The sequence below is a fragment of the Asterias rubens genome, chromosome 2 (genome assembly GCF_902459465.1).
Source record: "Asterias rubens chromosome 2, eAstRub1.3, whole genome shotgun sequence".
Lineage (NCBI taxonomy): Eukaryota > Metazoa > Echinodermata > Asteroidea > Forcipulatida > Asteriidae > Asterias > Asterias rubens.
Window position 1 is genome coordinate 24,849,910 of NC_047063.1, and position 12,690 is coordinate 24,862,599.

Sequence of the window (12,690 nt, forward strand, 5' to 3'; positions counted from 1 at the left end):
ATAAGAGATCACTATTATTATTTTAGCATGTCAGGGCCCAGTGGTGTAGAGCATGGTGGGTAGGGGTTTGAATCCTGGTCATGACATTTGGCTCCTATGGGTCAAAATACATACAGATGTCCCCTTACAATATGTTGGTTGTGTGCACTGGTGTATGGCCCGTTTTATATGATTGGTAAGCATCATATTTTTCAATGAACAAAACTGCTTTTTAGGGAGACGGAAGGCATGATAGAACACTAGATCTCTACACTCAAATTCTAAAGATGTTTCACAAGGAAATTTGTTTGTCTTGTGTCAAATGAACTGATTTTGTATTGTAGTATTGTGCCATATTATAGGCCTATGGCATTGCGTCATAAATGACAGAGTATTGTAGTTAATCATGGAGCAATGGTTTAATAAACCACTCAATTGTGCTCATGACCGGTGTCCGGCACTCTCCTCGCGGCCAACCACGCGGCAGTCTTGCTCCAGCACCGTGTACGTACATCAACGTCTCTTGATATGTATCTGAATGACCCTGTTGTCCTGTACGGGTTGCAAACGGCGCGCGGCTCGCACCACACTTCAGTGTTCCCTCTAGTTATATATTGTAACTCTATGACTATTAATTTTCATCAATACATACGGACACACAAAATGTTGATGATTACTACTAGGTCTTTACTCTTCCTGTGAACGTTAAAAATGTTAACCTCGGGGGGATTAACAGCTCAGATACAAAAACTTCATTGCCATCTCAAAGCCAATAAACTGTGCCTATAAAAGATATGACAAATATATACTCTAGTCAATTTTTCTTTGTTCAACCCAAAATCATTTTAAAATGTACCCAGTCAGTTTCCCTTGTGGTTTACTATTAAATACATTTTAACATAAATATTTCAATTGCTGCTGTGGAGCGATAGTGACTTGAGCTTTTCTCAATCTGTGGATGACCCCTAAACCGCAACATCAAACAAAGACACAAGCAGTCCATTCAACTACATGGGGTTTTTTTTATATAAAAAGTACCTCTGATTTTATTCACGACTTCATGCCTGATTTCAAAGCAAAGCTTTCTTTGTCCATTACTGATGGTTATTACAAATACCACAGAATTATTGTGTCAAAGAGTCGGCCCTTCCCTTCCAAAATATGATAATAGAAAATATAATAACATTCTTAGAATTAATTAGCTCCAAATCCGACCCACAGACCCTCAACCAACATTACATTTACAAACAAGACAACAATAATCATTAGAATCATGACAGCAATCTATGTATCGTTTGCATTGTTATTATTTGTATTATTATTATTAATATTAATGGCAGCATTTTTATTATTATTAACATTAATGGCAGCATTTAGGGGTGGGCATCCAAACGCAAATCAATAAAAATTGAAAACTGAGGTGCAAAGAACAGTCAAATAATATATTGTGTACAGCAATAGACTTTGGCATATTCATACTTCAAGGACCAAGATGGTCCCAACCATAATTATTGAGTTTTATTTGTGCACAACTCTATTTTTCCAATAACTTGCAATATTTTTGGGAAAGTAAAATTTAGCCATGAAATATATTCAAGTAAAATATATTTTTAAAATCAACAAAATAAACCCAAGAATAAGACCGACCTTCGTGGCGGTATGATAAAGGCCCGAGTGCAGGCAAGGTCCTTTATCACATCGCCAAGACCATGCTGATTTTAAATTACCAGTTACGAGCTCGTTGCCACTCTTTTATTCCCTGATTAATATGGTTAGTTTTATTTGACAAGAATTAAAACGAAAGATTTGATTTCATAGAAAAAGTTTAATCTACCTCTGCATAGTTTTTTCCGTTTTCAATTATTAGAGACTTGCAGAGCCTTTTGAAAATTGGAGAGCACATTGTCTTGCAAAGTTTTAATAAAATGTGACAATAACGTTTAATAGTACTGTAAAACTTAAGTCAGAATAATTCACTGGCCTTTTAAAGTTGGCAGTAAAATTACAGATACTGTTACTGTTGTCAATTTTATTTTTGAAAACTTTCACTGCATTAAAGTTAAAATTTGAAAAGACAATTGTTAATCAAATTGACACTTGATATAATTTTACAACTATTAGTTTGATATAAAACTACATTTTTAAGTCTGCCGAAAAATATCAGATACTGTTACTGTTATCATTTTTTATATTGAAAACTTCCACTATATTAAAAATAACCGACATACTCGATAAAACTTAACAAATCAGTAATTTGATACGATCCTTTAAATATTTCAGATCTTAATGCCCAAAACTAGTTGCTGAATATAATCTTTCAGCCCCTTAACCACTTAGTGTCATATGGGATTTAAGACATTGCATAGTGAGGTATCAATAATGTTGGATATAGCATCATGTCTGTATCTACTTGCTGGCTAGATTATAACAACTTTTGCTATTTATATCCTACTACCGTGGAGTAGATTTTGGGAATAGAGGAGACTTCTCAGTTCTGAAAAGAACTATCCCACTTTTTAACTACTACCTGGGGGAAAGGTAGAGAATCGGCCATAGGGACTTCTTGTTATTAACTTCACTATCGCGGAGTGAGTTCTTAATTGGTCTCAAAATTGTTGCCTGTGTGTTTATACATTTGATATTTCATTATTTTTTTGTAATATAGTAATATTTTTAATGACTATTTTTGTAGACTGTACATTTTGGCTTTTAGCTGCTGTATTGCAGTGTTTTAATAAATAAACCATGATTATATTTGGACTACCTTGATCTAGTCATCCTCAGGGATTAACTGCTCTGACTTTGAGTCAGTTGACATGTTTACCTGCAAAACATTTCTAGGTAGAAATAGAGATGAAGTTTGGAAATGCCTACAATAACTTTGGAGCGTTCTCTTTTGGTTGCAGTCTGTTGACTGAGTAATGTGAACTTTGGAGCGTTCTCTTTTGGTTGCAGTCTGTTGACTGAGTAATGTGAACTTTGGAGCGTTCTCTTTTGGTTACAGTCTGTTGACTGAGTAATGTGAACTTTGGAGCGTTCTCTTTTGGTTGCAGTCTGTTGACTGAGTAATGTGAACTTTGGAGCGTTCTCTTTTGGTTGCAGTCTGTTGACTGAGTAATGTGGTTACACATCCCCCTGACAATCCGTTAAGTAGCATGCAACAGGCATGCACCTACAATACACCATACAAAGAGGGGTACCGGAATACAGGTTCAAAATCACCCTTTTTGGGGGGTGGGGGGGGGTAGGTATTGTGTAATCCCAATTTCAGGCCCTTGTCCTTTTGTTAAACAAATTTGGCTGACAAGAATGTGGCTGCCATTCATTATGTTCAGCTCAATGGAGGGTAAGTTTGAGTATTCCGAGATTCCAGCATACCATAACATACACTTATTACACTATGGAAGCTCTTTCAGTACTGACATGGAATGGTTAAACAGTGTAATGCAAGTAAGCAAGTCCACTTTAGCTATCAAGGCACTTGCCTCTGCAAGAAGCAACACCCACCATAAAGCTGCATTAAGGCACTCGACACATTTGGTATTATCACTAGATGTATCCCAACAAATGCATCAAATAAAAAATCCGTGAAAATTTTTACCCATAAGGTCATCTCCTTTGGCCACAGAAAAACGAGTTGGATGTCTCCTCGGGGGAATTAACTGCTCTGATGCAAAAACTTCATTGCTATCTCAAAGCCAATGAACTGTGCCTGTAAAAGATATGAAAGAGATATTCTAACATGAATATTCCAACTACTGCTGAGATAGGAGCATAATCCATTCAGAACACTCATTGCTTTACAAACTTGAACCAACGTCGCGACACTCCTGAGGTGACAGGTCTTTTTCTTTAGTTGCCCCACCCATCTGGAACTCTCTACTAATTCTTAGATCTTGTCTTTGTAGCACAACATTCAAATCTCTTCTTAAAACTTATCTTATGTCACAGGTTTTCAAGGACTAATTTAGTTGTGTCTGTTTTCTTTTGTTTGTTTTTCGGTATACTGCCCCTTGGAACACAAAGCAACCAAGCAGGGTGGATATGTACGCATTACAAGTCTTTATTATTAAAATTTAACTTTTTGATACATATATAATTTTTGTCCTAAAGTCTAGTGATTTTTGCTTTCCAAGTCATGATAAAAACTTCTCTCTGTGTACTTGTGGAAAAAGGTTGAAATATGATTATCTACCTTTTAAGGGTAACTGGATTAGTGTTTTGTCTGTGGGAAAAATGTTAACAGCCAAAGGGATTGTTCGGGTTAGCGTAGTGGTTTATTTCAAAGGGATCGTTCGGGTTAGCGTAGTGGTTTATTTCAAAGGGATCGTTCGGGTTAGCGTAGTGGTTTATTTCAAAGTGATCGTTCGGGTTAGCGTAGTGGTTTATTTCAAAGGGATCGTTCGGGTTTGCGTAGTGGTTTATTTCAAAGGGATCGTTCGGGTTAGCGTAGTGGTTTATTTCAAAGGGATCGTTCGGGTTAGCATAGTGGTTTATTTCCTCACCTTCCACCTCTTGGGCCCCGGGTTTGAATCCCACTGGGGACAGTATGTGGACTGGGTTTTCAGCCCAACCAAATTGCATGGGTTTTCTCTGCATAGGTTTTCCCCGGAATAATTTGGTGGGGTTTTCCCTCCCACATCTAAAATTGAAACTTCCTTCCTTGTCTTCTCTTCATGGAGTTCTCTTCCAGAATAATGATAAAATTTGCTTTTTCTGAGAATCCTTTGCTTCACAAACAAAAATAAAAAGACGACTTACAGCAGATGCTGGCATGGCCCGTAGAAACACAGGGGCAGATCCTTTAAAAAATCCAGAAACGCCTTCTTTCTTCAAGATCTCTCTTACTACATCTCGTGCACCGTTTGGATATGTTCCTTCAGGAGCTACAGAAAAGGCGTGGACAACACCAACGTTTTGGGCAAGTTATTATATAAAATGTAGTTCTTGTCAGTAGTTAGGCTTGCTGTAACACCATGTAATGATAACCTCTAATCTGCTAATTGAGTTTAGGTGGTGCTGAACGTAGATTTCAACTCAATGTTGTGATCACTGTGCTCAGCTATGATCGTCTTCCAAAGAAAGCAATCCCAAATGTTATGCACTTACACCACTGGTCACTTTGGCAGTTTGAAAACAGCTAATTCTATGTTGTTGTTTTTTTCATTTTCATTTAAAAACATTTTCCTTACCTGTCTGTAACCTGGACTTCACAGTGTCAGGACCAATAGCACTGGACCAGTAACCGAACCCAGCACATCCCCCGGCTAAACAGGACTGCATGAGAGATGGAGCTCGCTTGGACTTGGTTTCACTGATGGGAGAGGGACATGCATGCTATTTGTTAAACCCTGTATATCAGTGTCTGCCTCCCCAAGACATAAACCTTTTTGCAGATTGCGCAAGCATGCTGGTCTAGCTGGCGATCAACCTTGATCAAGACCAGCAAGCACCTCATTCCACGCTTGTATTTGCAATATTATATATGGCCATGCTAAGTGTGTTGCACCTAAAAAGTGCATCCCCAAAAGTCTCGCTTACTTGAGATTGCACCCCCCAGCAGTATTTCGTCGTCACACTTCAGAGAGTTCTTTGTTAAAAGGGATTCTCTCCCTATATAAGTGAGCCCCACGATCCACAACCCAGTGCGTTTTTGTAGACAATACAAATGAACTTTTTGAACTTCATTGGGCGGGAGTAATGACAATAGCCACCCTAAGAAGGAAGGGCGCGCAAGTTCTTCTAAGCTAGTGGTTACTCGATGGAATCATAATTAAACTTCAATTTCATGTTATTTCGTTTTAGTTAACTGTTAATTTGGAAACACTCCTTAGATTGTATACTTCGTGTTAGGAATTATTCTTACTGTATAAACATTATTCACTCCCGTTTTTCGGCGATATCTCAAAAAACGTGACCACCTGAATCGAAATTTTGAATCAAAATCTTCACAGGTTAGTTTGATTGTGATGTACATGTACATCTACATTTATACAGTATTAAAACAATCCAACAGTTCCAACAAACCAAAGGTATACTTTGCCTTAAAGTAAAGAAATTCTACCAACGTGTAGTGTGGTCACACACCATAAAAACTGTTTTGCTGACCCAATTAAATAATATGGAATAATAATAGTAACAATAATACTAACGTTTGACGAAAAGATTCCAAACTCCTCAATACCACCTCATAGGTAAGAAAGTAAAATCCCATACCTGGAAAATCTACATCAAAAGAAATAAATTGACAGTCAAACAAAAACCTTTAATGAGGACACCACAAGTAAACACAGTGATCCATTGTGTATGATTTGTGTAGTATTTTGATATAACAATAAATGACCTCTAAAAAGTAATTTCTGGTTGTCTTGGAAGCGCACTTTTAGCTACTTAACAAAACTGCGATCGCAGAAATAAATTTTACATACATTATTAAGAGAACAAGGGTCATGTTTGATCCTGATGTGAGCTCAAAATTCTATTTTATGTTCCATATGAACCTGTTGCAGACGTTTCATATTTATCGTGACAAAAAAATTATTTGAATTGCATCTTGATTCTTTGTTGATAAAAAATAAGCAGTTATGTAATTTAATTTTCTGGGATCGAATGCTGTTTGGTTCCAAAGGACAGGTGAAGGAGAAAACGAAGATGTTGAGAGCTGGGCCCAATTTCATGGCTCTGCTTAGATTAGAATCAGCATTTACGGAAGCAGTTAATTCTGCGCTTATGTCAAGCAGATTTCACAGGTTAGCAGGAAATTTCTGCTATAAAAAAATGCGTTTGCATATGAGGACCTGTTTACAGGCCTTCTTTTGCTTACGCGTTTGCCCTGTAGGTGAAAATGGTGATCACAAGCGCATAATTGGATGGAAAGCATAGCCATTAAGCATCCTGTACCAGCCCCACTTTCTAATGGACCCTTAATGTACTCGTACTTACCTCTTATGCATGTGATAAATGTGCCTTTATATAGGCCTCGCACTAGCCCAGCCTCTTTATAAATTTGCCGCACACAGTCAACCACACCGGAGAATCTCGCTGTTTGCCCTGAGGATTTTTGAGCCTGTGGTTTTTTTTTAGTATAAAGAGGCAGACAAAATATAGACAACAAGCTGGGTCAAGAAAATGACAACCTACAACAGAAATCACTAAAGAACATTAATGAAAACAGTCAATAATAACTTAAAGTGAAAGTGCAAACTGCTCACAATGTAAGGGACGTGTGTGCCAACAACTAATTTTTTAAATCATAAGTCATTGCATCACACATGTGCTTATTTGATGCAAGCCCAAAGTTTTCTGGTGTGGCAGGAGAATCTGTCCCCCAGCAGATTCCGTCTTCCCATACGGCAAACTGTGTACAAACTTCTTCTGATAGCGCCCTCTTTTGAATCCTCCTCCTCCAGCCCATGTTTATTTCCCCTATGGGATACAGAATCTCAGGCGGACAGATTTCCTTATGACACCGACTCAAAATCTGGCACACTTCTCGGAGTCATTTTTAACAAAGGAAACCATAAGTTTCATAGTTCCAAAATATTTCTGACACCAGGGAAAACCCTAAACAAATTGATCGCCAAAAGTTACCTGCAAAAGGCATTTGACTCTTTCACATGCTGGGCAAACAGTCATGAAGAAGCAAGCACTAAACATTCCAGACAAGAAGATCTGCGTTAAGCTAAGGGATAATGAAAGAACAATAAATCTAGGGTTAAGATAGCCTGAACAGCTGATGTCACACTTCAAGGCTTGTGAATAATGCCAGAGACCAGCCTCGATAACGGCGTGTACATTCACCTTTGACCTACATTCATTTCCTATAGATTAACATGTACCCAGTCAAATTCTATGGCAGACGTGATAGGAGTGTACTGTTTGGGCATCTATGGAAAGCTCATGTCACTGCACGCTTATCCAATGATATCCAATGGAATCACTGATGTGAGTAGTAGTCTAGTGGGATTTCTGAAAAAGAGCCCTAGATAAGGTGATTGAGGCATTTTTGGGTAAGAGCAGGGAACCAGATTTTTTTTTACAATTCGGGTGTGCTGATTTCGAAAAAAATGGTTCCCAAGCGAAATTGCATAATCATGTTTTTGACTTTTTAAAACCATTTTAAGCAAACCTCTGTAACATGACAGGATGGGGGGGGGGTATAGGCACTGTTATAAAGTCAAAAACATGATTATGCAAATTAAATGGTCAAAAACTCAAAATTTCGCTTGGGAACAATTTTTTTCGGAATCAGCACACCAAAAATGTGTGAAAAAGTCTAGTTCCCCACTTTTACCTCAAAATGCCCCAAACAGTCACTTTTTCCAGAAATCCCACTAGACTATAGCAGGTACCTGTCTTTATCCTTGCGGATAAATACAGGGGCCCAGTCTAGGGTTAAGAGTGCTTTGCCACAGACTTAAAAATATCAATAAGAGGCATATTTTCCCTTATAAACATTGTATCAAAGCGCCCTACACTATTACCCATCTTTGCATTGGGCCTTAAAGCTTTCCTGAAACCATCTCAACTTCTTTGGAGTATGCATCACCGACAACCATTTTCTGAATCAGTCAGTTTTACATTAGGCCCAACAGTTAACCTTCTCATTTTCTTCTATTGCCTTTTTACCAAAAGTCTCCGTCCTTTAAGTGTTTGTTTTTTTGTCTGTCCTGCGGAGTCACAAAGAGATTTTCTCCAACCCATTCTCTTGTCTGGATTCTTAAATGTTTCATTTCAGTATTTTTGTAAAAAATCTGAAGTGTATAAACAAAATAGTGTCTACCCTTGCAAGTACAAATATATGCCTGGTTGATAAGAAGCACCTTGGGTTGCTTAAGACTGCACGGTTAATGACCAAGATGTGCAACTACACTCAAATGACTCAGTAACTCAGAACTTGAGTTTGATGCAACATTAGCAACAACTTGTCAGCTTTACTTTGTTTTATTTACTTTGAGTGTGCCCATTTTCCGAGGCAGACCCGGGGCTCAATCGATCATAGTGAGAGAAGGACGGCCGTTATTCCCCGGGGGGCCATCCCCGGGGAATAGCGTAGTGCGAAAAATGGCTAACGGCATTCTTACCTGTATCTTCCATCCTCACCAGAGGGGGTCTGCAGTTTCTTTCCCATCGCAAACCCTGTGAAGCTTAGTGCTGATATTGGCATGGCCATAGCTAAGGGTGCTAGCATGCCTTTGTATAAACCGGAAAAACCCTGCAAACGGTACCAAATATAAGAAACATATGAACCGAGTAATAACTCAGAATAACAATTAACCTCAAATCAGCTGAAGAAAGAGCTTTCTGCAGAGTGGCACCACAGCTATGGAACAGTCTTCCTGCAGACTTAAGAAATATGAACTTCATAGCTGTTTTTAAATCTAGACTTAAAACTTATCGTTTTAATATTGAACATAATTAGACTTTTTATATTGTCTGTGTATTATAGATTGATAAATGCATTTCTTGCTGTAGTACCATTAATTTTTTTGTTGTACTTTTTAAAGTTTTTGCCTTGTTTGTACAAATTTCATCTGTTTTAGCTTTTGTTTTGCTTTTAATGTTTAGTGGTTTTTGCCTTTTTATGTACAGCGCCTTTGAGCAATTTTGTTATTTATAACACACCTCTTGCTTGTTCTGTATTCTGGTTGGCTGAAACACGGTCACGTGGGATGAACTAATATAGGCTAATGAGTTGGGGTGGTTCTAAAAAGAACCGTTGGTTTCAACTTGGCTTTTTTCTCCAGAAGACGATCAGAGCATACTGATCGAAACGTCGAGTTGAAACCAACGGTTTTTTTCAGAACCACCCCAATTCATTAGAGGTAGTCATTACATGGTGTTACCGCAAACCTTTCTATATCGTATTTCCACCATGCAAAGTTTCAAATCCTACTTAATATAGGCTAGTGATCGCGCACGCGTGTTTTGCGAGAATAGTACCAGAGCAGGCAATAGTCCTTGAATATAGTGCCCGCGGTAACAGCGCCCTCTCTTGACCGTGAACAACAACTACAAAACTCCTTTTTCTGTTCATATTTGACATTTAAGAGCGAGCTGTGTTATAAAACACATACATTGTATTGACTGGCATAATTCGGTAACTAGTGTATGTCTATTCCCCTTCGGGCCTGTGAGTGACCAGAAGAGGGGCCCAAATAGGTCGCTCTTCTGGTCACTCAAGTCCCTCGTGGGAACAGACGTATACTACTCTAGTTACCTCGTTGCCAGTCAATATGTGTATAATATGGCGCTTTATAAATGCCATTACTGTTATTATTGTTATTATTAACATTTGGTGTGTTTGGCAGGAGGCCGTTTAAAGGTGGTCCTGAACAACTCTTTCATGTGTTATGACCTGTGATACTTACCTCACCCAAGTAGATTTTCCTAGCACAGTCTGCCATACCGCTGTAAATGGGGCTGATTCCTGTGACAGCTGCTGGTTGGGTCTGCAATCGTAACTGGACATCAACAACAAATTTAACAAGTTTAAAGATGTTTTTAGTGTTCTACGTTTAGCTAAAAATTTATTCTTTATGGAGATGAAAATGTGTGATTTGATCTTGAATGGCAATTGCAAAAATTGCATCCTCAACAAATCTTGAGCTAAATATTGTGTGCGTGCGATCAGCATCCCCGGGTCGACCTCGTGGTGCTCGTTCGGGTGAGCCCCCCGACAAGAGCTAATCGAATGATCACTCACCCTCGGGTCCGAATGTATTGAGGCAACTGCATCCATTGCCTCTGTCTGTCCTGTCTGTGTAGTTGTGATGATCATAACCCTCCATATTCCTGATTGTCGGGAGGATGGGGTTACGATCGTCACAACTACTCTTTAGCCGTGTTCGCACTGGATTAATATTTTGGGTAACTTAACCATGACGCTTGGTAACATTCCGACGCGTTAACTTTCCCACCGTCTGCACTTGGTTTATTTGACTCGGCTAAACTTGCCGAGACCGTGGGTAAACTAACCGAGCTGGCCCCCTGCGTAACATTGAATAGTTCAATAATCACAAAAATCTTATTCTTCCTTGACAAAACATGTCAGCTTCTTCAGGTCACAGCTGATGGGAGATTTAACCGAGTCGCGTCATTCGCATTGGACTTTCTGGTTCGGTTTAACTGACCTGGTCAATCTTCCTGGGCGACTTTGGCTCGGTTGATGGTTTAACTACCCATTCGGGTAAGTTACCTGGGAGGAAAACTTCCTGGGCTGTTCGCATTGGACTTAAAAAAGGTTAGTTACCCATAGGCTCGGTTAGTTTACCCAAATTAAGTCCAATGCGAACAGGGCTTAAGGAGTATCACTTTCAGTCACCTACTCACCCAGCCAGTCTGTCGATGATCACAGAGTATGGATTTCAGAATAGGAGTAGTTACAATAATTGTATTGTAATGCTCCGACTTGGGTTAAAGCATTACAATTATTGTAACAAATTAGAATAGGAGGTACTGCCAGCTGGTCACTGTGGTAGATCTCAAAATCAAAATTCACAGGGGAGCCTTGTAGTTTCTAGAAGTAGGGAGACGATAGCCGGACGAAACCGAAATAGTTCTAGGAGTAGAGCAAGGGTACTTCTAGAAACTAGTATAACTTACATTGTATAAGGGCTCCCATATGAGAGCCTTTATAGTGTCTACACACAGTGGCCCGGTCATGGGGAGGTAGAACTCCATGGTTTCTAAGATAATAAGAAGAAGGGTACTCCCCCTTGCTGTCCCGCTGTTGTGTTGGCTCATGGCTGTCGTTAGGTTAAGTATTTTAAGTTATACTTTAGAGGACATGGGCTCACCTTAATTGTGTCTAAAGGATGGCCAGTGATGAGGGCACACATTCCACCAAAACCACCCGAGATGAAATGCCCAGCCATTCCCAAGTCAATATCGTCAGCCATCCTAACTATTGTTGGTGGGATTCGATTCGGTCCCCTCGCCGGCTAGCTGATGATACCCGATGCCGTCGAGAGGTCGAGACGAGGGTGGAGGACGGTTGTAAGCCTATATTTAAGAAGATTATCAGAAAGACCACGGTATCATGATGGGACCATAGAGTAAATCTCTGTCCTTACTCTATGACCTCACCAACACGGCCAGGGCCGTCATGTACATGTAATGCCTCAAATAATAATGGTTTGTTGCATTTTAACCATCGCACCGCATATTATTATGTAAACATGCACACAGAAAGTCATGCACACACACATGTGTATGCGTGAAACTTTAAGTCAGGAGTTCAGACCAAAGTATTTTTAGAAATGATGCGCTAGACGAGCATGGTGCCTATGTATATTCATATTGTACAGTTATTAACCATAATGAGAAAAATGGAATGTCTTTTACAACACAACAACAGGAGATCTATAGTGACTACAATCTGGATACCAAATTTCGCAATTAATGATGTAAACTATGTGTGACTTGTATAAACTATTGTATATAAATTATATTTGTTCCCATCATAATCATGTCAGGATGGCCGAGCGGTCTAAGGCGCCAGACTCAAGGATTATATCCTTCACATTGTACAATGTGACATGGGCGTTCTGGTCCACGAATGTGGGCGTGGGTTCGAATCCCACTTCTGACAACCTTTTTTTTATTTTTATTCTTATTTTTAAAATATTATTTCTTAAAGCATAGACACGTCCGGATGATCAAACAGTCTCCGTGTATCGGTTGTTATTGTTTTCAGCACCCCCAGAAGAC

General features: G+C 39.1%; 1 protein-coding gene and 1 non-coding gene across 2 annotated transcripts; one reads left to right on the forward strand and one right to left on the reverse strand.

Moving 5' to 3' along the window:
- Positions 1–2,618: 2,618 nt before the first annotated feature.
- Positions 2,619–12,153, reverse strand: LOC117307172 (mitochondrial carnitine/acylcarnitine carrier protein-like). Its single transcript, XM_033791841.1, has 10 exons — positions 12,132–12,153; positions 11,778–11,982; positions 10,350–10,442; positions 9,063–9,193; positions 7,570–7,660; positions 6,922–7,045; positions 6,132–6,204; positions 5,172–5,293; positions 4,741–4,865; positions 2,619–3,691 (listed from the first exon to the last, which is right to left on the reverse strand). The coding sequence occupies exons 2-10, from the start codon at positions 11,877–11,879 to the stop codon at positions 3,638–3,640; spliced, it is 915 nt and encodes a 304-aa protein (XP_033647732.1). The 5' UTR covers positions 11,880–11,982; positions 12,132–12,153; the 3' UTR covers positions 2,619–3,637.
- A 297-nt stretch (positions 12,154–12,450) lies between these two features.
- Positions 12,451–12,571, forward strand: Trnal-caa. The gene is made up of 2 exons: positions 12,451–12,488; positions 12,526–12,571. It is a non-coding gene; the product is annotated as a tRNA-Leu (tRNA).
- Positions 12,572–12,690: the final 119 nt, after the last annotated feature.

Excerpts from the sequence above, each read along its gene's own strand:
- LOC117307172 (XM_033791841.1), bottom strand. The coding sequence starts at position 11,879 with ATGGCTGACGATATTGACTTGGGAATGGCTGGGCATTTCATCTCGGGT. Across the intron at positions 10,443-11,777 it reads ATCCTTTAGACACAATTAAG|TTACGATTGCAGACCCAACC; the intron begins GTGAGCCCATGT and ends GTTGATGTCCAG. Across the intron at positions 4,866-5,171 it reads GAAGTCCAGGTTACAGACAG|CTCCTGAAGGAACATATCCA; the intron begins GTAAGGAAAATG and ends CCTTTTCTGTAG.